Source organism: Oryx dammah, unplaced genomic scaffold (genome assembly GCF_014754425.2).
Source record: "Oryx dammah isolate SB20612 unplaced genomic scaffold, SCBI_Odam_1.1 HiC_scaffold_12, whole genome shotgun sequence".
Classification (NCBI taxonomy): Eukaryota; Metazoa; Chordata; class Mammalia; order Artiodactyla; family Bovidae; genus Oryx; species Oryx dammah.
This window is the reverse complement of record NW_024070196.1, coordinates 47617664-47644523: the sequence shown is the minus strand read 5'-3', so window position 1 is coordinate 47644523 and position 26860 is coordinate 47617664. Positions and strand designations below refer to the sequence as shown.

The window sequence follows — 26860 nt, the reverse complement described above, 5'->3', positions numbered from 1 at the left end:
AGCCTGTACTGCATTCCAATACAATTTTCTTCAGTTTTCTAATGAAATTATAATTAAACAAAAAGGAATGTTTTAGGGCTCTGAGCTAAATTCTGACATCAAATGGTTACTATTATCCATTTTTTTCCCCATTTAGGTTAACATCTTTTTTAACTAGTAGAGGTTTTTGAAACTTTGTGTGTGTGTGTTTTGGAGGCTTGCTATTTTAAGGGTTTTTTTTGTTTTAAGGATGCCTCTCTGGTCTGTGGTGAATTGAGGAGGATACACAAGACTTTTAGAGGTCTCAGATGCCTCTGATGGTTAAATGTAACATGTCATGCTAAGGTGAAAAGCTAAACAAGACTGGTCTCCCTGTACCAACTTCCGATCAGCCGTCGTCCTTGCATGGCTGGAAGGTGCCTCTCCCAGAAACTTCCTGTTCATCAATTATCTCTCCCTTCTTGGGACTGCCTCACCTTGAATTTGTTTCCTAAAACATAAAACTGATTTGAGGATGAAGGTCAAAGTGGACCAGCAGATCACATGCAGTACATGGGCTCCAGGTCACCTTAAGGAACACTCGGAACACCGCCCCCGCCCCCCACACACACATTCAGAGCTCAGCGTGGGGGATGACCTCTGGGATGGCCACTCTTTACCTAGTTTAGTCATTTCATGCATGGAGCTAAGATTTAGGTCTCTTGGCCAAAAAGTACACCTTTTAAGACTTTTTCACCCAGGTGACCATATCTTTGGCTACTTACGAGAAACACCCATCGGAACCTACTTGACCCTGTCTCACTTGGCTGCTGCAACTTCCATCTTGGAGGTCTAACCCTGATTTTAAAAATATTTATGTCACTGTTTCAATATGAGCTCGATAAATGGATTCTTTTTCTTTCTAGCAGTCTTGTGAAGTTCTACCAGAAAACATCACCAGGAGTAGTGAGTTTATCTCTGGGGACCCATATCTAGGTTATCATGCAAGTATTGCCTTGTCCCTTGATGTCAAAGAGGCTTTTGGGGAGGTGCTTTACAGGGTCCTTGAGACTAGTCCATTCACCTCCTGGAAGAATCTTCCCCCTGATGCCTGTCCTCCCGTTTCTCAACATATTTGGTTCCCTTCCTCCATCTCCATCTTCTCCTCCATCTTTGTCTTCATCTCCTTTCCACTTCCTCCTCCTCCTTCTCCTCTGCCCCTTCCTCCTTTCTCCTCTAGAGGTGGGGAATGTACTCTCTTATTCAAGGACTTGTATCCTCAAACCACATTTCGCAAAAAAAACTTAAACCCTCAGCCTCAGCTCCTGATGTGCACTTGATGGGCTTTGTCCCTGGCATGTTTTCTGTCTGAGCTTCATAACTTTTCGACTAACATAGCAACTATATTACAGATATTTGTAATGTTGCATAATGCTTGATTTAAGGGACGTCTTTGTGCTTCTTAGCTTAGAAATGCTACATTTTTTAATGGGCTAACCCCCATTAAAAATAGAGGTAACTCTTTGCTCTTATAAAGTAACTAGTCTATGAGCAGCTGTGTAGATGATTCTTTCCGATGTTTCCAAGAGGATATTTTTATGACCTTCATTTTATTTCTAAGAAACAATGGGAATGGATTATCAAATTTACTTTTTTTTTTCCTTTTCTTTCTCCCCTTTACAAAAGCCGCATGCTAAGGATAAGATCTATGTCCAGAGTCAAGGTAAGAAATGTAAAAAATGTATATTTGAAAAAAAAAGTCTTTCTCTTTTAGAGACATGTACTGTAATAGAATAATATGATGTCTTGGATTTACTTGAAAATAGTAAAATGGGTACATTTTTTATTATTTTTATCATTAAGATAAAAAAGGAGAACCTTATAAAAGAATAAATTGCAGATTGCAGATCACTTAACAGAGTACAAATACTCTATCAGTGATATGTTTACCAAAGGAAAAGGATGAGATTCTCCATTTATGTTGAGTTGAGATGGGGGCCCTGGAACCCTCTGCCTCCATTCCAACTCTTCCTGCCCTCTTCAGGGTCCTGCCCTGGTTGTGATTTATGACATCCTTTCCTGAGACCCTCAGTTCAGTTCAGTTCAGTCACTCACTCGTGTCTGACTCTTTGCGACCCCATGAATCACAGCACACCAGGCCTCCCTGTCCATCACCAACTCCCGGAGTTCACTCAAACTCATGTCCATCGAGTCGGAGATGCCATCCAGCCATCTCATCCTCTGTCATCCCCTTCTCCTCCTGCCCCCAATCCCTCCCAGCATCAGTCTTTTCCAGTGAGTCAACTCTTCGCATGAGGTGGCCAAAGTACTGGAGTTTCAGCTTTAGCATCATTCCTTCCAAAGAACACCCAGGGCTGATCTCTTTTAGAATGGACTGGTTGGATCTCCTTGCAGTCCAAGGGACTCTCAAGAGTCTTCTCCAACACCACAGTTCAAAAGCGTCAATTCTTTGGCACTCAGCCTTCTTCACAGTCCAACTCTCACATCCATAAATGACCACTGGAAAAACCATAGCCTTGACTAGATGGACCTTAGTCGGCAAAGTAATGTCTCTGCTTTTGAACATGCTATCTACATTGCTCATAACTTTTCTTCCAAGTAGTAAGCGTCTTTTAATTTCATGGCTGCAGTCACCATCTGCAGTGATTTTTGGAGCCCCCCAAAATAAAGTCTGACACTGTTTCCACTGTTTCCCCATCTATTTCCTATGAAGTGATGGGACCAAATGCCATGATCTTCGTTTTCTGAATGCTGAGCTTTAAGCCAACTTTTTCACTCTCCTCTTTTACTTTCATCAAGAGGCTATTTAGTTCCTCTTCACTTTCTGCCATAAGGGTGGTGTCATCTGCATATCTGAGGTGATTGATATTTCTCCTGGCAATCTTGATTCCAGCTTGTGCTTCTTCCAGTCCAGCATTTCTCATGATGTACTCTGCATATAAGTTAAATAAGCAGGGTGACAATATACAGCCTTGACGTACTCCTTTTCCTATTTGGAACCAGTCTGTTGTTCCATGTCCAGTTCTAACTGTTGCTTCCTGACCTGCATATAGGTTTCTCAAGAGGCAGGTTAGGTGGTCTGATATTCCCATCTCTTTCAGAATTTTCCACAGACCTCTCCTAAACACACCTAGTAAAACACTGACCCACACAATAGAAATCAGGGAATCAATAGTTCCAGGAAGAACACAGCTTGGTCCAAACTGAGATTATAACCAATGCCGAGCCCAGGGTCACAAGTTCAATTCCACATTATACACATCACATTATTGTTATTGTTGTCGTAGTTCGTTCAGTAAGTCCTGGCCAACTCTTTGTGACCCCATGGACTGCAGCATGCCAGGATTCCCTGTCCTTCATCACGTTCCAGAGTTACTCATTTCATTGTCACGGTATAAAGGCAGTAGTGGTGTCAGGGATGATTTCAGCAGCAGAATCACTCATCAGATACACTTTTTCTCGGACCCCCATTTAAAAATGATGCACTGACTCTGTGTATAAAAGGAGTGTGTCCGTGTCAGGGCAGGCCTGGAGTTGAAGCTCCCGTTCCTCCTCCATGGCCCCTGGTTTATAGCCACAGAAGATGGTGGTGCAGCAGGAAACACATGGGCTTTGATGTACCATGTGGGTTTGGACGCAGCCTCTAACACCTACACACTGAGTCATTTTGGATCCGATTAACCTCAGTGAACCTCGGTTTCCAGCCGGATAAACTGGAGGAATCAACCTGCTTAACGGAGCTTAAGGGTTTCCAGGAGGGCATGGAAGATACCCACCCAGACTCTGTGCCAGGGCCAGCATGGGGTGGGCACCCCTTAACTAGCTACTGTTTGTTTAGTCAGTGTGAATGGCCAACTTAGAGGTGTCTTGGAGAGGTGGTTCAACAACATAATTTATACTCCATCAACTTTTAAATCTTTTCTACTCTCAAGATAAATTGTTGAATGTTGCCTCTGGACTTTCAGACATTTTAGTGTTCATTTTTACAGAGCATTTTAAATGAAAATCTGTCTGAAGAAGTGACACAGCTAGCAGGCAGTCATGTATGATTTAGAGGGATGAGATGAGGAATTTTAAGTACAGATATAATTTCTGTGTAATTTTTTAAAATATAATTTTATTCATTTATTTTTGGCTGTGCTGGGTCTTCTTTGCTGTGAGGTCTCTTCTCTAGTTGTGGCAAGTGGGGGCTACTCTCTAGCTGCATTGCACGGGGTTCCCATTGTGGGGGCTTCTCTTGCGGAGCACAGGCTCCAGGGTGAGATGGCTCCGGTAGTTGCAGCTCCCGGGCTCTAGAGCACAGGCTCAACAGTTGTGGCGCACAGGCTCAACAGTTGTGGCACACAGGCTTAGTTGCTCCACGGTGCGTGGGATCTTACTGGACCAGGGATCAAACTCATGTCTCCTGCACTGGATTGTTCACCGCTGAACCACCAGGGAAGCCCTGATAATTTCTTTTAGAGTTTAGTTGGTAGTGGTTTGGATACTTGTTACCAAAGTGAATTTTTTTTAGGAACTCAAGCTTTCTGTGATCTAGAGACAGTTTGACCCAGGGATGGGTGGTGGGGTTGAAAGCAATGTATCTTTTCTCCTTGGGAGTTGTGGGCTTATTTTATTTTTAATTTAATTTAATTTTTTTTTTTTTTGCCACACCACACGGCATGCGGGATCTTAGTTCCCCTCAGTTCAGTTCAGTTCAGTCGCTCAGTCGTGTCCGACTCTTTGCGACCCCGTGAATCGCAGCACGCCAGGCCTCCCTGTCCATCACCATCTCCCGGAGTTCACTCAGACTCATGTCCATCGAGTCAGTGATGCCATCCAGCCATCTCATCCTCTGTCGTCCCCTCCTCCTCCTGCCCCCAATCCCTCCCAGCTAAAGTCTTTTCCAATGAGTCAACTCTTCGCATGAGGTGGCCAAAGTACTGGAGTTTCAGCTTTAGCATCATTCCTTCCAAAGAAATCACAGGGCTGATCTTCAGAATGGACTGGTTGGATCTCCTTGCAGTCCAAGGGACTCTCAAGAGTCTTCTCCAACACCACAGTTCAAAAGCATCAATTCTTTGGCGCTCAGTCTTCTTCACAGTCCAACTCTCACATCCATAAATGACCACTGGAAAAACCATAGCCTTGACTAGATGGACCTTAGTCGGCAAAGTAATGTCTCTGCTTTTGAATATGCTATCTACATTGCTCATAACTTTTCTTCCAAGTAGTAAGCGTCTTTTAATTTCATGGCTGCAGTCACCATCTGCAGTGATTTTGGAGCCCAAAAAAATAAAGTCTGACACTGTTTCCACTGTTTCCCTATCTATTTCCCATGAAGTGATGGGACTGGATTCCATGATCTTCGTTTTCTGAATGTTGAACTTTAAGCCAACTTTTTCACTCTCCTCTTTTACTTTCATCAAGAGGCTTTTTAGTTCCTCTTCACTTTCTGCCATAAGGGTAGTGTCATCTGCATATCTGAGGTTATTGATATTTCTCCCGGCAATCTTGATTCCAGCTTGTGCTTCTTCCAGCCCAGCGTTTCTCATGATGTACTCTGCATGTAAGTTAAATAAGCAGGGTGACAATATACAGCCTTGATGTACTCCTTTTCCTATTTGGAACCAGTCTGTTGTTCTATGTCCAGTTCTAACTGTTGCTTCTTGACCTGCATACAGATTTCTCAAGAGGCAGGTCAGGTGGTCTGGTATTCCCATCACTTTCAGAATTTTCCAGAGTTTATTGTGATCCACACAGTCAAAGGGTTTGGCATAGTCAATAAAGCAGAAATAGAGGTTTTCCTGGAACTCTTGCTTTTTCCATGATCCAGCGGATGTTGGCAATTTGATCTCTGGTTCCTCTGCCTTTTCTAAAACCAGCTTGAACATCTGGAAGTTCACGGTTCACCTATTGCTGAAGCCTGGCTTGGAGAATTTTGAGCATTACTTTACTAGCGTGTGAGATGAGTGCAATTGTGTGGTAGTTTGAGCATTCTTTGGCATTGCCTTTCTTTGGGATTAGAATGAAAACTGACCTTTTCCAGTCCTGTGGCCACTGCTGAGTTTTCCAAATTTGCTGGCATATTGAGTGAAGCACTTTGACAGCATCATCTTTCAGGATTTGAAATAGCTCAACTGGAATGCCATCACCTCCACTAGCTTTGTTCGTAGTGATGCTTTCTAAGGCCCACTTGACTTCACATTCCAGGATGTCTGGCTCTAAATGAGTGATCACACCATCGTGATTATCCGGGTCATGAAGATCTTTTTTATTCAGTTCTTCCATGTATTCTTGCCACCTCTTCTTAATATCTTCTGCTTCTGTTAGATCCATACCATTTCTGTCCTTTATCAAGCCCATCTTTGCATGAAATGTTCCCTTGGTATGTCTAATTTTCTTGAAGAGATCTCTAGTCTTTCCCATTCTGTTGTTTTCCTCTATTTCTTTGCATTCATCGCTGAAGAAGGCTTTCTTATCTCTTCTTGCTATTCTTTGGAACTCTGCATTTAGATGCTTATATCTTTCCTTTTCTCCTTGGCTTTTTGATTCTCTTCTTTTCACAGCTATTGGTTCCCCTACCAGGGATCAAACCTGTGGCCCCTGCAGTGGAAGCATGGAGTCCTAACCACTGGAGCACCAGGGAAGTCCCTCATAGGCTTATTTTAAACCTCAGGGGCTTGGAGAGATTAGTGGGAATTCAGTGAAGCCCTCGGAACTTTAATTCTGTATGAGAGCCGAGTGTGACAGTTTTTAAAATGTCAAGACAAAATAACCATCTATGTTTCAACAATGTGAACTTTCCTCTGTCCTCTTTCCTTTGACCCAGGAATTGCAACAGTGCCGAACACCGCCTTTAACTGGAATACGTTTCTTCAGTGTTCAGGTAAGAGATGAGATCTTCCAGTACGACTTTTATACGTGCATCTTGTCAATGCATCAGTTTCTTGCTAGGTTCGCGTGGTTTTGAAGAAGGAGCTGTCAGGGTCAAAGAAACTGCGTGAAACAGTGGGAAGGGGCAAGGCACAGTTAGAACAAGCTTTGTTTCTCTCCATCAGTGGTCTCATCCCCATGAACCTGGGGATGCAGGTGGAATGCAAGAGGAAGAGTAACAGCAGCCTTTCTGATGCTGCCCTTGGGACAACCCCGCAGATGTGTAGCGTCATGTGACAGCTGTTCTTATTAAGGGTGCCGACTTCCTGTGTTCATTGATGTATCTTTATTAGCTACACACATAGTAAATCACCACGATAAAAAAATGTTTGAAAAGGATATCAGATTGAGAAACAAAATTTTAAACCACTTGAAATCTCAGCACCCAAAGGGAACTGCTATTAGTGTTTTATCTTTTTAAAAATGTTTATTTAGTTCTCAATTGAAGGATAATTGCTTTACAGAATTTTGTTATTTTCTGCCAAATATTGATATATCTTTCTCAATAGTTTTATATACATAGTAATGCTTTTCATAAATTTATGTATAATACCAATATTGTGCTCCGTGTGCTGTGTACTAAATTGCTTCAATCATGTCTGGCTCTTTGCAACCCTATGAACTGTAGCCCTCCAGGCTCCTTAATCCATGGGATTCTCCAGGCAAGAATACTGGAGTGGCTTGCCATGCCCTCTTCAATATCAATGTTATAGCTGTATTAATGTATTATATATTTAATACATTAATATATATTAATATCATCATAATATATTATGATATTATCACCATAATATATTATGATGATATTATCATATATTAAATATATAAAGATGTGATATTTGTTATACATACAAAATTATGTGTGATATCTATATTATTTATATTATATCAACAATATATTAATTATATACAATGTAGATATGGTTTTATATTTTAATGTTTAAATAATACATGTGTACAAATAACCCTATATATAATGATTTTTAAAGACAAAAGTGCAGTCAAGCTATATTTATTGCTCTAACATGCTGTATTCATTGTGTTAATAACAATATGCTCTAACTTACTCTTTCTTAAAAATTTCTGAACTAAAGTAATGTTTACAAAGATATAGACTTCTCATGTAGAATTAGATGGTGTCTGACAAATGTATACATGCCCTAATCCAGACAGATCACCATTCCACGACTCAAGAACGTTCCCTCTTGTGCTTTTCCATATTTAATTCCCATCCTTCTGTAAAGGACTCTATTCCAGTTTTTATCACTCTCAGTTAGTCTTACCTAGTCTTAAACTTCTTCTCAGTGGAATCATACAGTAAATACTGTTCATGTCTGGCATCTTTTTTTGCTCAACATAATGTTTTTGAGATTCATCCGTCTTGTAGGATGATGTATCTGTAGTTCTTCCTTGTTTATTGTTGACTCGTTTTCCACTGTCCATTGTATGGAACTGTCACGATTTGTTTCTCCATTCTCCTATTGATGGACTCTGGGGCGGGCTTCCCTGATAGCTCAGTTGGTAAAGAATCCACCTGCAATGCAGGGGACCCTGGTTTGATTCCTAGGTCAGGAAGATCCCCTGGAAAAGGGGTAGGCTACCCACTCCAGTATTCTTGGGCTTCCCTTGTGGCTCAGCTGGTAAAGAATCCACCTGCAATGTGGGAGACCTGGGTTTGATCCCTGGGTTAGGAAGATCCCTTGGAGAAGGGAAAGGCTACCCACTCCAGTATTCTGGCCTGGAGAATTAAATTAAATACTAAATTAAATTCTAGTCCATGGGGTTGCAGAGAGTCGGACATGACTGAGTGACTTTCACTTTCTTTCACTTTGGGTTGTTTTCCATTTTTAGCTGTTATAAATAAAACCACTCTCCACATGTTTGTACAAGAAATCTGGTGACCTTTGTTGGGATTTCTCTTGGATAAAGCCTGCAAGTTCAATAGCTTGAGTATAGGGTGGATACATGCTTAACTTTATAAAAAGAACAGTCAAACACTATTTGAAAGTGTTTTATTCTTTACACTCTCAAAACTATTTTACACTTCCACAGACACTGGTGAGAGATCTAGTTATGGCACATCCTTGCCAACAGTTGGTGTTTTCAGACTATTCAATTGTAGTTATCTTAGATGATAATGAATTGGTATATCTGACTATGGTGTTGGCCATTCATGTGTCTTCTTTGGTGAGATGTCTAGCCAAGACTTTTGCTCAAATTTTTTAGCATGTTGTCTTTTAATTCTCGATCTGCAGATAGTTTTTAAATTTATTTGTTGTTGTTGTTCTGGATAAAAGCTCTCTCTATATATATATTTTTAATGTTGACAGATTTGTCTCTTTTTTTTTGGTTGTGCTGGATCTTGGTTGCTGTAAGGGGGCTTTCTCTAGTTATAGTAAGTGGGGCTACTCCTTTGGTTGCAGTGAACAGGCTTGTCATTGTGGTGGCTTCTCTTGTTGTGGAGCACAGGCTCTAGGTGTGCAGGCTCAGTAGTTGTGGCACACAGGCTTAGTTGCTCTGCAGCTTGTATAATCTCCCCAGACTAGGGGTTGAACCCACGTCCCCTGCATTGACAGGTGATTTCTTAACCATTGGACCACAAGGGAAGCACATGGGTACGAGCTTTCTGTGATATATAGAAAAGGTGGTGATATATAGATTGTGAATATTTTCTTTCATTCTCTGGTTTACCTTTTTGTGTTCTTAACCATGTCTTTCGAAGAGTAGAGGTTTTAAATTTTGTTGAAGTCTAGCTCATCAATTTTTTCTTTAATGGTTCGTCTTTTGGAGTCTTATCTAAGAAATCTGCTTACCCTAAGGTCAAAAAAATATTTTCCTTATTTTCTTCTCTGGAAGTCTTAGCTTTTCCATTAGGATTGTAATCCTTCTGAAATTAATTTTTGGGTTATGGTAGGATACAGGGATTGAAATTCATTTTTTTCCTGTAAATTCCAATATCACTGAAAATGCTTTTCAATGAATTGCTCTAGTCCCTTTGCTGAGAATCGGTTTACTGTATGTGTTCCTTTTATGTACCTGTATGTTGTTGTTAGTCGCTCAGTTGTGTCCAACTATTTGTGAGCCCATGGACTATAGCCCACCAGGCTCCTCTGTCATTGGAATGCTCCAGGCAAAATACTGGAGTGGGTTGCCATTCTCTTCTCCAGTGTATCTGTATATACCCACTCTGACGTCAGCATCATGCTGTCTTGCTATAGATTTATGGTACGTCTAGAAATCAGGCAGTGTTAGGCCATGACTTTGTTTCAGAATTGTTTTAGCTCTTCTAGGTTTTTTGCATACCCATATAAAAAATTTAAAATCATCTTGTCAGTTTCTATAAAATCTTGTTGCACTGAATCTATAGATCATTTTAGAAAGATTTGATATCTTAGCAATTCAGTTCAGTCCCTCAGTCGTGTCTGACTCTTTGCGACCCCATGAATCACAGCACGCCAGGCCTCCCTGGCCATCAGGAACTCCCACAGTCCACCCAAACCCATGTCCATTGAGCAAGTGATGCCATCCAGCCATCTCATCCTCTGTCATCCCCTTCTCCTCCTGCCCTTAATCTTTCCCAGCACCAGGGTTGTTTCCAATGAGTCAGCTCTTTGCATCAGGTGGCCAAAGTGTTGGAGTTTCAGCCACAACATCAGTTCTTCCAATGAACACTCAGGACTGATCTCCTTCAGGATGGACTGGTTGGATTTCCTTGCAGTCCAAGGGACTCTCAAGAGTCTTCTCCAACAGCACGGTTCAAAAGCATTAATTCTTCGGTGCTCAGCTTTCTTTATAGTCCAACTCTCACATCCATACATGGCCACAGGAAAAACCATAGCCTTGACTAGATGGACCTTTGTTGGCAAAGTAATGTCTCTGCTTTTTAATATGCTGTCTAGGTTGGTCATAACTTTCCTTCCAAGGAGTAACTGTCTTTTAATTTCATGGCTGCATTCGCCATCTGCAGTGATTTTGGAGCTCAGAAAAACAAAATCAGCCACTGTTTCCCCATCTATCTGCCATGAAGTGGTGGGACTGGATGCCATGATCTTAGTTTTCTGAATGTTGAGCTTTAAGCCAACTTTTTCAATCTCCTCTTTCACTTTCATCAGGAGGCTCTTTAGTTCTTCAGTTTCTGCCATAAGGATGGTGTCATCTGCATATCTGAGGTTATTGATGTTTCTCCTGGCAATCTTGATTCCAGCTTGTGCTTCATCCAGCCCAGCGTTTCTCATGATGTACTCTGCATGTAAGTTAAAGAAGCAGGGTGACAATATACAGCCTTGACGTACTCCCTTTCCTATTTGGAACCAGTTTGTTGTTCCATGTCCAGTTCTAACTGTTGCTTCTTGACCTGCTTACAGGTTTCTCAAAAGGCAGGTCAGGTGGTCTGGTATGCCCATCTCTTACAGAATTTCCCACAGTTTGTTGTGATACACACAGTCAAAGAGTTTGGCATAGTCAATAAAGCAGAAATAGATGTTTTTCTGGAACTCTCTTGCTTTTTCCATGATCCAGTGGATGTTGGCAATTTGATCTCTGGTTCCTCTGCCTTTTCTAAAACCAGCTTGAACATCTGGAAGTTCACGGTTCACGTATTGCTGAAGCCTGGCTTGGAGAATTTGTCTTAGAATCTCTGAACATGATATATCTTTCCATTTGCTTGGGTCTTATTTATCTTCATAATGGTTTGTAAAGAAACATAATGGTTTCTTTCATGTCTTTTAAAAATATTTGTAAGGATTTTATTATTTTTGATGTATTATGAAGATTTTTTTAATTTCAGTTTTGAGTTTTAGTTGTTGCCAGTATATAGAGGTACATTTGGTTTTTGTACATTGACATTATATCTTGAAATCTTATTATTTATTGATTCCAATTACATCATATTCTTAATTCCTTTTTTGTATTTAAAATACTATAAATGTATCCTAACAATCCTTTTTTGTTGGACATTTAGATTTTTATTATTTATTTATTTATTAAGTAATTTTATTTATTATTTTTATGTTTGGTTGCCCTGGGTCTTTGTTGCTGCATGAGGGCTTTCTCTAGTTGCAGTGAATGGAGGCTACTCTTCATTGTGGTGCACGAGCCTCCCATTGCAGCGGTTTCTCTTGCTGCGGAACACAGGCTCCAGGCACACAGCCTTCAGTAGTGTCAGCACTTAAGCCCTAGGGTGTGGGCTCAACAGTTGTGGAGCACGAGCTTTAGCTGTTCCATAGCATATGGAATCTTCTCAGACCAGAGATAGAACCCATGACCCCTGTGTTGGCAGGCAGATTCTTAACTACTGTACCACCAGGGAAGTCCAGGGTGTTTAGATTTTTTAAAACCTTTTTGATATGCAGTGATGAAAGTGCTAGGATTTTAATCTTCATATGTCTGCCCAAATGTTTTCTTAGGAGCAATTCCTAGAGAAAGAATTGCTGGATTAGATTATGCATTTAACCAGAGCTTTCATACATTTTGTGTGATGGTCCCTTGGAGAGATGCCATCAGGGTGCGTGTCCATCAGTGAAGCTCTGAGAGTTCCATTTTCCCTACGTATGGTGCCATTGTGTTTTTTCTGCTTGGTATGATCAAAGCATAATCATGGTATTTAAGCAAAATCTTATTGTACAGGATCTTTAAGTGTAGAAAGTTAAGTTGTCCACAGATGAAGCCCATAAGCGTAAGCTGCTTGGAATTATAACTGCCTTACAGGCTGATCAGCCCAGTAATTCTGGTGAAGGTGCTAGAATAGCTATAATAATCTCAGCAAGGACTTCCCTGGTGGTCTAATGGTCAAGAATCCACCCTCCAATGCAGGGACATGGGTTCAATCCCTGGTCAGGGAACTAAGATCCCACATGACGCAGGGCAACCAAGCCCACTATGCCCATGTGCCACAACTAGAGAAGCCGGTGCATTGCAACCAAGACCCGAGGCAGCCACAAAATTAAAAAAGAAAAAATAGAATTATCTCAGGAAATGCACTTTGAAGCCTAGGGATTCATCTCTTTTAACCTAAAATGCTTCTCCTTAAAGACAACAATGCAAGGGTATCTTTAGAGGGAGTTGAAGTTGCAGGTCCTGCTATAAATGTCAGAGAAGAGCGTGAAAATGCAAAATCAGTGCCCTACCCGCAGCAAACAGGAAGACACTCCAGGCCTGTTTTTGCTCCAAAAACTTCAAACAGAACCTCCACCACATACTCCATTCCATTCCCTTGAAAAGAAGAAATTTTCAAGCATTTGATGAGAAATAATTTTTCAAGTGTTTTACATCAATCTCGGCTACAATGGCAGAGCTGTTGTCAGCATTACAAATGAACCCATGCGGTCCAATTGCTTTATCATGTCAGGAAGTGTAAGCCGTTATTCAGAACCTGGGGGCCTGTTTTAAATCGCCTGCTGTAAGGTTATTTCATCATCTGTATATCACAGGTCACCGTTGCAGGGTAACTAAGATTCATAATTTCCAAAAAGAGGGTGATTTGTCATCCAGTTCTGTAGCCTGACGTTTGCTTGTTTCATCGGTCTTACTGTTGAGTGATTAACGAAACAGCCAGGAGATTTTAAATACTCCTTAGACAACATTCCCTCTGGAGACCTGCTCGGCTGCAGTCTATTCTTAATGTGTGCAATTAGAAGGTGTAAATGTGTTCAGAGTAGATGGGCTTAGGGGAGCTGTGGTTGTGGCTGCAAGAGCTGACTGTTGGCTAATGGCTTAAGGATAAGATGGAGAATTCAGCAGCGACTCTGGGTTTTATGATCAGATGTCTGTTCTCATTTGTATGGTCGTTCATCTTTGTCAGTTCTGCGATTCAGACTCCAGAGATGGACCATCTTTCTCACCCATCTTCTGTCTTAATGCTGTCCTCTGGAGAATTTGAAATCTGTGATGGTGTTTTGTCACTTCCACCCTGAGACACTGAAAACAGAAGTTACAGTGACCAACTTCTCTGGTGCTCCAATGCTAAGGGCACTACACTTCCACTGCAGGGGTCTTGGGTTCGATTCCTGGTCAGGGATCTAAGATCCCTTGTGTGCTGCAGTGCTGCCATTAAAAAAAAGTTGTAATGAATTTGATGAAGACTGTTAGTGATCAGTTACTCAGCTTCTGGATTCCTATGAATTATTAACCTTAAAATCAAAGTTGTTTGTTTTTTTTAAACTCTTTATTCTATATGGGAGTGTAGCCAATTAACAATGTTGTGATAGTTTCAGATGGACACCTAAAGGACTCAGCCATACATATACATGTATCCATTCTCCCCCAAACTCCCCTCTCATCCAGGCTGACATATAACATTGAGCAGAGTTTCCTGTGCTATACAATAGGTCCTTGTTGGTTATCCCTTTTAAATATAGCAGTGTGTACATGTCCATCCTAAACTTTCCATCTCTTCCTCCCATTCTTCCCTACTGGCAACCACAGGTTTCTTCACTAAGTCTGTGAATCTGTTTCTGTTTTGTAAATAAGTTCATTTGTGCCATTTCTTTTCAGATTCCTCACATAGAGGATATCGAATTTCTCCTTCTCTGACTTACTTCACTCAGTATGGATGGGTTGGGAAGGGTCTTAATGAATACTTGGTTTAAATAGGCAGATAGCTAATTAATCCTCAGGGTTTAAAGCCACCTTCTTAAACATCTGATGTCAATTTTAGGATGCATTCTCCTTTAAGGTACACCTTAGGTTTGCTGAGAATGTTCAGTTATATTTCTAAATCTCCTTTGTTTAAAACATTAAATCAGTTTTATGCCAACCAGATTCCATATTCAAACAGGTCAACTAGGAACAAATAAAGAATAAAATAGATTAAAGGCACTAAAGAAAGTGAAATGTTAGTCGCTTAGCTGTGTCCAACTCTGCTACCCCCATGGACTGTAGCCCGCCAGGCTCCTCTGTCCATGGAGTTCTCCAGGCAAGAATACTGGTGTGGGTTGCCATTCCCTTCTCCAGTGATCTTTCCAACCCAGGGCTTGAAACCAGGTCTCCTGAATTACAGTCGGATTATTTACTGTCTGAGCCACCAGGAAAGCCCCAAAAGGCACCAAGTGGCATTGTTACAATTTTTCACGTGATAGTCACCATAGGATTTCTGACCCAGAGGTATGTGTTTAGACATCAAATTAGTGACCTGGTCTTTGAGTTTTCAGGTATGTCTTAAATGTTGTTATGGTTCCATCATCCATGATTTTTGCTTTTATTTTTATTTATTTGTTTGGCTGCACTGGGTCTTAGATGCGGCATGTGGGATCTTTGATCTTGGTTGCACCATGAGGCTTAGTTGCAGCCTGTGGGATCTAGTTCTTTGACTAGGGATTGAACCCAGGCCCCTCTGCACTGGGTGTGCAGTCTTAACCACTGGACCACTGGGGAAGCTCTAATTTTTGTTTTTAAATACCAGTAACTAATGCAGGTAGAGTAATGGTGCCTCGAAGGTCATCAATCCTGAAACTGTAAAAACTTAAACTTGACCTGGCCACACCTTCTTGGGTTTTATTCTCACTTTATTTCTATTTTCGTTGTTTATTTGATTTTCTCTCTCCTTTAAAACTCAGTATTCCTATATGGATACTCTAACATGCCAACTCAGATGGTCATATTTTCCTTCCTCAGGCTGCTCTGAGGAAAACTCACTTGTTTTTCAGAGGGAAAATTCCTGTTATTAGATCTCTTTCTGCATTCACAGCCCCTCAAAACAGATTTTTCAACTTAACATTCACTAAGTCTGATCACTCAGCAGAAGTTCTTGAATTTTTTTCTCCTTATAATAACAAGGAAAAAAAAAAAACCAACAAAACAAGAGCTGCTGGAATAGAAAGCAGCAAAGAAAGTGACTTTAAGAAGGACTGGGTTTCTGTTCTGGAACAAACTTAGAGGACTTGGAGTGTGATGCTTAGTCTGTCGCGACCGATATGGTGTCAGACCATGAAAATGACACATTTTGTTTACAAGATAAAAATACCATTCTCCAGGAAATGGTAATGTCGGAAAGACACGTAAATGGGTGTTTAAAGGATGAGTTCAAACCTTGGTTCATGTGAATCCTGGATCTTAGAGGAAAAGTCAAGAGAAGAAAAATAAGTTTCGGGTTAAAATGAGGAAATGAAATCCACTGAAAAGTTTAGGTGGGTCTGTGCCTGACCTCTAAACCTCTACAGGCCAGTCTGTTTTGTTCTTTTTTTAAAATCTGAGAATGAACATAGTACATTTCCCCAGGAGAGACTGAAATGGAATTACTCCAGATTGATGCGTTCCCGAGGTGGGCCTGAGGCCTTGGTTGTTTGATCAGGATTTTTGAACTTCATTTCCTGAAAATGATATTGGTATATCTGAAAAATGCACATAAGCTCTCAAACCCAGGTGCTGGCTCTGCATTTAATTTAAAATTTGTTTTTTAAAAAATTTCTAAAATAAGACAAAGCATTTGGTTCTTTGTTTGATCCTGTTCTAATGTCCTTTTCTAAATTCCTGTGACATTTAATCTCCAGCCCAGGAAGAAGTGGGGGAAGAGAAGCAAGGGGATATGGGATTAACTCTGTCTCCTTCTAGAGTCTAGTAGGTCGGGGAGGAAAAGGGCAAGGAGGATCTCAAACTCAGTTTAGTGAGTTGGGCACCAGCACTTTTAAAAAATGAAGGGAAATGGAATAGAAAATATCAGAGTGCCTGGTATGTAATAAGTCTAAATTATTCTTTGAGACCATACTGTGTATGTGTGTATCTGTGTGTCTGTGTGTGTAAACAGTTATATCTCATGTGTGCCAGGTGGCAATATAAGTCACAAAACATTCTAAAGATCAATGTTATCGATTATGGATTATTTTCTTACAAGGTTGACTTTCCTAGGGACCCTGGAGTACAGATACATTGAAGATCACTTTTTTTCAAGGGTCTTCTGAACCTGCTTTTCTAAGAGGTTTAAGGGTTTTCTAAGAGGACATCTGAATCTCAACATTTCAGTTAAGATTTTCTCCAGAGCTAGTTATGCATTATTATTATTATTAGCTTTTGTGATTGTGTCAGTGTGCTCTCAATGTATCTTATTACACTTATTCTAATTATGTTACTAAAAAAAGCACAGAGGAGGGATTTCTGTGGCAGTCCAATGGTTAAGACTCTATACTTCCAGTAAAGGGAAAGCGAGTTCAATCTCTAGTTGGCTAACTAAGACCCCACATGCTTTAAGGCATGACCAAAAGATTTAAAAAAAAAGAAAAAAGTCACAGAGGAAATGAACTTGTTTCCATTGAGAATTCGATGAATGAGGGCACTTCCCTGGCAGTCTAGTGGTTAGGACTCAGTGCTTCCACTGCAGGGGACACAAGTTTAGTCCCTGATTGGGGAGACCCCAGCCATACCCACATACCCATACCATACTCGACCATACCCACATACCCACATACCATGCAGTGTGGTCAACAAAACATAACAAAACCAGAAGAGTACAACAAAAAAAGAACTGGATGCATGAAATGAAATGTATGAATGAACACGTTCTCCTTGCATGGTTTTATGTCCAGTTATATGCATTTGCAAATGATGAAGTTTTAGGTTCACTTGGGTTAATGATATTAGTACTGTCTATTGACCCTGTGATATGGCTGTGTAACAAACCACCTCAGATATGATGACTTAAAACAACCACAGTGTATTTTCTTATGATTTTGTGGGTCGGTGGTTTAGACTTGGGGCTTTCCTGGTGGCTAAGATGGTAAAGAATCTGCCTGCAATGCAAGAGACCTGGGTTTGATCCCTGGGTTGGGAAGATCCCCTGGAGAAGGGCATGGCAACCCACTCCAGTATTCTTGCCTGAAAAATCCCATGGATGGAGGAGCCTGGTGGGCTACAATCCAAGGAGTCGCAAAGAGTTGGACACGACTGAGCGACTTCACTTTCACTTTCTTTTCACTTTCCAGTATTCTTGCCTGGAGAATTCTATGGACAGAGGAACCTGGAGGGCCACAGTCCATAGGGTCGCAAAGAGTCAGACATGACTGAAGCGACTTAGCACACACGCACAGTTTGGACTGGCTCATCTCTGTTTCCTCTGTGTGTATTGGGCTCACTTGTAAGTTAGGCTGAGGCCTGAAAGGTCCTGCATGAGTGGCTGAGTCTCTCTCCACCAAGTATACTCGTAAGGAGGCAGCCCAGCCTGACTATGAGGCAGCGGTGTCCCAATGGGTGGGGGCTTCCCAGGTGGCTCGGTGGGTGAAACATCTGCCTGCAACACAGGAGACGCAGGTTCAATACTTGGGTAGGGAAGATCCCATGGAGGAGGGCCTAGCAACCCGCTCCAGGATTCTCGCCTGGAGAATACCATGGACAAGAGGAGCCTAGAGGGCTACAGTCTCTAGGGTCACAAATTTGATATAACTGAAGCAAGTTAACATGCGTGTGCACGTGTCCCAATGGGTGAAGGCACTGGACACCAGCCTTCAAGACCAAGACTTGGGAATCACTTTCACTTGCTCTGTTATTATTATATTTAAATATTATTTCTTTATTTGGCTGCACTGAGTCTTAGTTGCAAAATGTGGGATCTAGTTCCCTGACCAGGGATCAAACCCTGACCCCCTGTACTGGGAGCTCAGAGTCTTAGCCACTGGACCACTAGGGAACCCCCACCTTGCTGTGTAATTAATGCAAGTCACCAGGTGAGCCCAGCATCTAGGGGTGGGAAAATGGGTTCCACCTTTTGTTGAAAGGGACCACAAAGAATGTGTTTTACTTCTGTGTGTGTGTGTGTGTGTGTGCTCAGTTGTGTTCGACTCTGTGGCCCCATGGACTGTTGCCCTAGGAGCCTGGCAGGCTACAGTTCATGGCATTTTCCAGGCAAGAATACTGGAGTGGGTAGCCATTCCCTTCTCCAGAGAATCTTCCTGACCCAGGGATCAAACCCATGTCTCTTAAGTCTTCTGCACTGGCAGGCTGGTTCTTTACCACTAGCACCACCTGAGAAGCCTCAGTCTTATATGATAGCTTTCAAATGGCAAACCAAAATGTTTCTCTAGCTAGGGGTGTGTATATGTACTAATATATGAACTTAAGAGGACATTCCTATATAAACCATTTTTCTGGTTTCATAAAGAAGACATTCTGCTTCATTGGAATGTCACTGAAATATTTTCTATGACTGATGGCTGACATTTCAGTAATAATTGAGTCAGTTCTCTGTTGCCCCCTCCCCCTGCATTGCAGTGGGCAGTACCTTTATGTTTATTAGGCCAGGCTCAGCTCAGGTTGAGCCATCAGAACTGTTGGTTCATGTAGTGAAATGAAAATAAAGGTTTGGTATGGGCACAGCTGGCTGAAAGGGCAAAGCCGAACAGCCTCTGACCTTTCATTGTCATCAGGTCAGGGAGCTGCATCCTCTCCTTTGAATATACCCTGAACTCTTCTGTTGCAGAGATTAACCAAAGTGCTGACAATCTACACGTGTTTCTCCTGATCTGTGGACTCAGACAAGTGAAAGACCCTCTCTATTTGGTGGATGCATTCTCTGGTATGTGTTCTTGGGTGACCCTTCGCCTGTGGGATTCCACTGGGGTTCCCATCTTCGAAGATCTCTCCTTAGGACTTTGAGATTTCTCATTTTTTTTGCCCACCAGCAGAACTGTTTCTAGATTGTTGCTTTGGAAACAACCAGAAAAATAATCACACCGTGTAGTCATTTCAGTTGTTTTCTGCTTTCCTGTAACTTCAGCTTCTGTTTTGCTGTTGTTGTTTAGTCGCCCAGTCATGTCTGACTTTTTTGCAATCCCATGGGTTCCTATAGCCCACCAGGCTCCTCTGTCCATGGGATTTCCCAGTCAAGAATACTGGAGTGGGTTCCCATTTCTTTTCTCCAAAGGATCTTCTCAGCTTCTGAGAAAATCATAAAAAATAGCCAATAATGATAAGGCTAAAATAATTTTACCTGGAAATAATTTACACATGCCAATTTGTATTATACATTTGGAGTTTTGTTGTACTGCTTAAGTTAGTCTATAGACTCCAGTGTATACGAAAGTCCATATTGAGTTACGATGGCATATGCATCCTAACTACCTAATAAATTAGATATCTGAATAATATGCGATGGTCTAGAAAAAAAAGTTTTCCTTTAAACCATAAAATGTCCAATACTTACATTTCAAATAATTATAAGTTGACTAATATGAAAACAAAAATGATATGAAAGAATTTATATTGTAGCACAATTAATACTGAACTGAGTTATGTTTTCAGCTGTGACTTAAAACCATTTTAAAAGTCTTTTTTTTTTCTTTTTTCTCCCCAAGAATGGCATCAAGAAGAGGCCAATGTTTACATGGTTATTGTTGGTCCTGAAGTAAGTTGATTTGCTGTGAGCCTTGATCTCATTTCTATTTTCCTCCATTCTTTTTAGACATTTTGTAAAATTATTTGCTTTTCTCACCCATATTTGATTTCTTTCTTAAGCAAATAAAGCCTGTTTGCCTTCTAAAAAATGAACACCAGATCAAGGTTAGAGATGATGATGCTTTATAAGTCTTTACAATTAAGTTAATGCTACAAAGGGTAAGTAATGGATTCTCTCGGGACTAGAGGCATATAAAGAAAGTTTGTCTAAGTCGGTGTATAAGATAGATGTTACATGTGGTCCAGATCATTTTTGAAACTCATTGGAAGTGCTCAACAGACATGGAGCTGTTTACCCTAGCACTGGATTAGGTAATTGACATGCAGTTAGAAGCCAAGTAGGGTGGAGAATAAGAATCTATAAGCACGAGAAATAAAGTCTTCACTGAGGGATGTCCTTGGCTGACCGTGGCCGTCTTCCGGGGAACAGAGGTCAGTGGAAGGGCTTGGGGGTGCTGCCTCTCATCTCCCTGGGACTCTGGACACCCCCACTCCCCTTTGGCAGATCTGGAGGAAGCAGGTGATCTGTTACGGAGTCGATTCTTTTTTTTTTCAGTTGTTACCAACGCTGTGCTTTTTTTTGTTGTTGTTTTATTTTATCTTTGGCTAAGCTGATCTTTGTTGAGCTCTTCTTTTCTGCATGGACTTTCTCTAGTTACTGTGAACAGGGGCTACTCTCTAGTTGTGGTGCGAAGGCTTCTCACTGCGGTGGCTTCCTTTGTTGCAGAGCACAGGCTTAGTTGCCTCGTGAAATGTGGGATCTTAGTTCTTGGACCAGGGATTGAACTCACGTCCCCTGTGTTGGCAGGCACACTCCCAATCACTGGACAACCAGAGAGGTCCCCCCCGCAGAGTCAACTCCAAGCGCTCAGGACTCAGAGAGTCTGGGTGGCAACATTGGTCATCTCGTGAAAACAAATGTTGATTAGCTCTGTCCAAGCGGTTTAGAAAACAGAACTCTCATCCCACCAGTTGGGATGTAACCCTGTAGTAAGAATGTCTCGTTTTCTCTTCATGGGGTGTCTGTATCAGGGCTGCGTCTTCTGTTCCCATGAACGACATCTCCCACTGCCTTTCCCTTCTGCCCAGCAGGCTGAGTCTGGGCATGTTAAATGTGTTTGTGACATCCTTGTTCTATTCTGTCGTTTCTCATCTTGTCGGTTTACTAGTTCCCTAGGGACCCATGAGGTATGCAGTGGAAGTGGCAAGCTTTTCTCAGTATTCTAAAGACCTCTGGAATATTACATTTACCTGGAGAAAGGCCCCCTAACCTAAAACATATACCAAGAGCTAGAATTTGTGGGGCCACACTGGTTGCCACATGGAAGATGAATCACCCCACCATCCATGTTGTTTCTTTGTATAACAGGCACTCACATATACACAGCTCATGCACATACACATCACACACAGGCTCAGGGCCAGCCTTTAGATGGTCAGCAAGATAATTCCCAGTGCACTAATGAATGTTAAGTCACATAGTGGCAAAGCTATTACTATTATTATTATTATTATTTTAATTCTCTTTCTATCCTCTGTTCAAGCAGCAGGATTGAAAAGGTTTTAATTTGATCTTGAGATTCTTGCTAACCAAGAGAGAAGGCTGCAAGCTTAGAGCCGTGGCAGCAGCAGTTATCTTGAAAGAATTTAGTAATGTGGCTTTCCTTTTCACTGCTTTTGTTTTTATGGTTTGGTTCCTTTTATGATGCAGGATACTGGAAAAAACTCTGAAAATTTCCTTTAAAAATAAGTTGATTAAAAAAATGAATTTATTTCACAAAAGTATTAAATAAACAATAGTAGAGAGGAGGCACAGATGTGATGACTTGCAAAAATATGCAAATAGCCAGTTTGGGAAACAGTTTTTATGAAGACTCAGTGTGCCTGGGAGATGCAGGTTTGAACCCTGGATCAGGAAAATCCTCTGGAGGAGGAAACGGCAGCCCATTCTGGTATTCTTGCCTGAAAAAAATCTCCTGGATAGAGGAGCCTGGTGGGCTACAGTCCTTGGGGTTGCAAAGAGTTGGACATGATTGAGTGCATGCACACACACGTGCACACACACACACACACACACACACACAGAGACAGTGTATCTGGAGGCAGAAATACCAAAAGAACAATACTTGGTGGAGAAAAATGTTCACAAACAACTCTGGCCTAATGACGACCTGATTTCTCTGTTTGACTTTTTCTGTCACGCTTCCTTTTAAGGAAGCCTGGAGAGAGGTGGCAAACTTCAAAGTGTAGTGCTAAACATGTGCCAGAAACACTTTTCCAGGAACATAAATACTGAGGCAGCATTGTAGCTGGTACTGGAGTCAGAGAAGAGGGAGCGGCTAGGGCACATGTTGTTTTCCCACATCTGTTAGCACCTTCCTGTTCAACTCACTTGCCTACAAGAGAGGGACGCCATTGGTTTCATGGTCTCTTAGAAGAGGCATTTCTTTTGTTTTTGCTTTCTTGTGGCCATGTCAGGTCTTCGTTTGACAGGGGGCTTTGTTATGGCTCTGGGACTCTCAAGTTGTAGTGCAGGGTTCAGTAGTTGTAGGGAGAAGGCTTAGTTGCTCCAAGGCATATGGGGTCTTAGATCCCCAACTGGTATCAAACCCACGTCCTCTTAATTGGAAGGCAGATTCTTAACCACTGGACCACCAGGGAAGCCCCAGTTGTTTTATTTTCTAAACAATTAGGAAGGCTTTTCCATCCCCAGGGGAAAGAACCATATTTTCCCATTTGTTTTTGAAACATACAAGCTTCCCTCTAACTTTAGTTGGCCTACTTTTGAAAGAACAGTGGTTGTAAAAAATGTGTTTCCTTCCTCCTAATTTCACTGCAAAGAAATTAGACTCTCGGGCTCTGGGTTGGGAGGCAGTAGGGGAGGGTGGAGACTGTGGCAAACTGTGGCGTGACTGACTGGGAGCATGATTCAGCCACAGCAGGATTTGCATCCAGAGATCCAGGCTCCCTTGTCAACCTTCCAAGAGAAGTCACAGCCTAGAGGCCTTTTTTTTTCCTTTTGAAAAAAATGTATGTATGCGTGTGTGAAATTTTTAAGTGCTCGCAACTAGCTAGACAAACATTCATGAGTGTCCACCCTCTGTCTTTCTCTCTTTCTCTTTGCCTTGTCGGTCCTACAAAATGTTGCATCTCTGTATTTTCTTTCTTTTTTTAGAAGTTGTAGTTGTTTATTTATTTTGATCCCATGAGTCTTCTTTGCTTCACATGGGCTTTCTCTAGTTGCAGCAAGCAGAGGCTACTCTCTTGTTGCAGAGCATGGGCCCTAGGCCTGAGGGCTCAGTAGTTGCGGCTTGAGGGTTCAGTAGTTGTGACTTGGGGGCTCAGTTGCCTTGCGGCATGTGGAATCCTTCTGAACCAGGGATGGAGTCCGTGTCCCCTGCATTGGCCAGTGGATGCTTAACCACTGGACCACCAGGGAAGTCCCTGTATTTCCTTTTTTTGTAACTTCCAGAGGGAGGCAGTGACTTTGACTCATGGCTTTGCCTGATAGGAATCAGGAAACAGATGGTGACCTGAGCTGGCTGAGACAAGGTTTACAGGGACCCTGGAAAAGTCGTGTCTTGGGAAGCTTTAGTGCTTCCATAATTTCTAGTGGACTTTCTCCTTTCCCCTTTTCTCCTCCCCCTTTCCAAGCTAGTCTAATACATCTCTGACATGCCTGAGGACATATTTCTTCCTGAGCCAATGCAGGTCCAGAACAAGTCTCGTAGCCCTGAGGCCCCTGGAGGTCCCTTCTGAGGCTGCATCTTCAGCCTCTGACTTAGTTTGTGTGGGTGGAGCCAGGAAAGCCAAGCAGCAAGGGGATAAAAGAGAAAGAGGAGCCTGGAAAGGGAGCTCTTGAGTGAAGGGTTGTGAAGGGTTATGAGCTGAGAGTTACTGGTCCTTAAGTTCATTGCCATGAATTAGTAATAATTCTCAAGCACTTCTTCCACAAGGCGCTCCACTATCTGTAATTAAAAACCCTCTAGGAAACGGAGAAAGGCATCTTAGGTTGCAAATTTGCCACTTGGAAAAACCAGTTGTAAGCATCTGGCACTGTGCCAGGGCCACACTCAGTCTGGGGATTTCCTGGGATCTGCTCACTTCTCCTCCACCGACCAGAGAAACTGGATCTTCCAGATCTCACTCTGCCTCCGGGGATGTGGCTGCCTTCTCAGGCTTGCACAGACCTGAATGCAGAAGTGAGCATTTGGGACCTGATTCCTGGTTCTTTGTCTTGGTCCATATGGGTGGCTATAACCACGTACCGCAGACGAGGTAGCTAAGAAACATCAAATTTATTTCTGACGTTCTGGAGGCTTCGAGTCCAAGGTGAAAGTGCCAGCGGGGTCATTTTCTTCTGAGGGTACTCTTCATCTTTTTTTCTCCTTCAGTTTTTGGCTATACTGAATCTTCAGTGCTGCATACAGACTTTCTCTAGTTTCAGCAGGCAGAGGCTACTCTCTAGTTGTGGTGCCCAGGTTTCTCACTGTGGTGGCTTTGCTTGTTGCAGAGCGTTCTCAAGGGAGGGCTCAGTAGTTGTGCTGCATAGGCTTAGCTGTTGAGGCATGTGGAATCTTCCCAGACAAGGGATCGAACCCACGTCCCCTGCATTGGCAGGCGAATTCTTTACCACTGGACCACCTAGGAAGTCCAGAATGCTCTTCCTTGCTTGCTGAGTCCTCGGAGCTCTCTAGGATCTTTTATCAGAACGCCAGTCCCATTTACGAGGGTTCCTGCATCACTTCCCAAAGATCTACGCTCCCAAATATCATCACCTTGGGGATTAAGATTTCAGTGTGTGAATTTTAAGGGGGACACAAACATTCAGCCCCTAGCAATATCCCTGCCTTCTAATGGGTCTTTATCAAATCTAAAGAGAATCAGTAGCCACCATCACAAACACCTTAGTGTTGTCTTAGTAGACAGAATAATTTGAGTTTCTGAAATACTAAGGCAGCACTGAATATGATTAGTCACAAATTCAAACCACTTGTTTCCTTCTTGGCTCCCTCTTCCCTACAAAAGTTTTCTTTTCTTTTTTTTTGGTTACACTGCCCGATTTGTGAGATCTCAGTTCCTCAACCAGGGATTGAACCTGAACCCCTAGCAATGAAAATGCAGACCACCAGTGAGTTCCTCAGAAGATATAAAACCAATATATTGATATGTAGACACACATTTCATATCCTCCAATAATTCAGATGAACTAGTGTCTCTTTAAGTGTTATATATTTCTTTGCTTTTTCTCCATAACCAGTGGTATGCTGGTCAGTGTTGAACAACTGGTTCTGTTGGGATGGGCAAGGTGGTAAACCCTATTTTTTAAAAAAATCTTTTTGATGTGGACCATTTTTAATGTCTTTATTAAACCTGTTGCAGTATTACTTCTGTTTTATGTTCTTTGGGGTTTTTTTTTTTAAGCTCCCTGACCAGGATTGAACCTGCACCCTCTGTATTGGAAGGTGAAGTCTTAACCATTGGACCAACAGGGAAATCCCAAGCCCTATTTTATAAAAGCCCTATTTGCCTATTTCTATAAAAAGGTTTTCCCATGGCCAGTTTCAAATTACCAGACAGCAAGTAAAACCAACTCCAGCACATTTTACATGGTGACCCACCACACACACACACACACACACACACACACACACACACACACACCAGAAACAAGCTTAATTAAATAATCCTCTTACTTTATGTATTTCACACACTCTGATATTTCTTTAAAAACCTGTTCCATGTCTCTGCTTTGATATTTCATGTCATTAAAACAATGCCTATTTTTATTCCAAGATTGATTTCATGATGTGCTCCATGATTCAAAGTTTGGAAAACACTGACTTGGGCCACACTGGATGGTTGTGTGTGTGTGTGTGTATGTGTATGTGTGGCCCCTAGACATACTCCCTCTTGAAAGCCAGTGCGTTGGTTGCTTCCTTAATGAGATTCCCTCCCCAGATCGTGGCCTGGCTTCAATATGATTCTCTTGACCACTCAACTTAAACAAGCTCTTCCCTATTATCCTTACAAGATTTCTAGGTATCTATCAGTTTTCAGTGTCAAGAATTCAATTTAACACCACTTTTGAATACAGAAGTAGGAGGAGACTAAAAGGGTTTTATGCTTGACATTGAATCTTTGCTACAATGTTATGGGTTAATACACTGATCTTTTGGAAATGAATTTGAGAAGTGGGTCAGAGGTCAAATCTTGAGACACATTACAATTCATCTTTTAACCATTATCTCTTAGAGCGGATTAAACACCCCAAGTACTACAATTATTTTTGACATCTGATGTGAATACACTCTTCTTCCATTCATTTTTTTTCTTTGTTAACTGCTAAGCTCAATGACTGAATAAACACTTTAAGTCTAAATTGCACCCTTTAGGAGGACTGTAGCCTTTCTGGATCATGTGCAGGGCCTCTTAGAACAAAACTGCATTGACTCGGTTAGTGAATATGTCTTGAGAAAGAGCTCAGTCTGTTTTTAGGGTGTGCTCACAGTGCATACAGCAGTGATTCCTGCTCTCTTTGTCTGTGTCTCTGCATGCAGCCTGGTCAGATAGGGGACCCCAGTGAAGAAGC

General features: G+C 41.8%; 1 protein-coding gene across 1 annotated transcript in view; it reads left to right on the top strand.

Moving 5' to 3' along the window:
* Positions 1 to 26860, top strand: part of GLT1D1 (glycosyltransferase 1 domain containing 1) — a 126028-nt gene that overhangs the window by 46965 nt on the left and 52203 nt on the right. Inside the window, exons 5-8 of the mRNA XM_040250584.1 lie at positions 1645 to 1681; positions 6791 to 6847; positions 19295 to 19390; positions 20169 to 20218. Of these exons, the coding sequence (XP_040106518.1) occupies positions 1645 to 1681; positions 6791 to 6847; positions 19295 to 19390; positions 20169 to 20218 (240 nt within the window). The remainder of the gene's footprint in view (positions 1 to 1644; positions 1682 to 6790; positions 6848 to 19294; positions 19391 to 20168; positions 20219 to 26860) is intronic.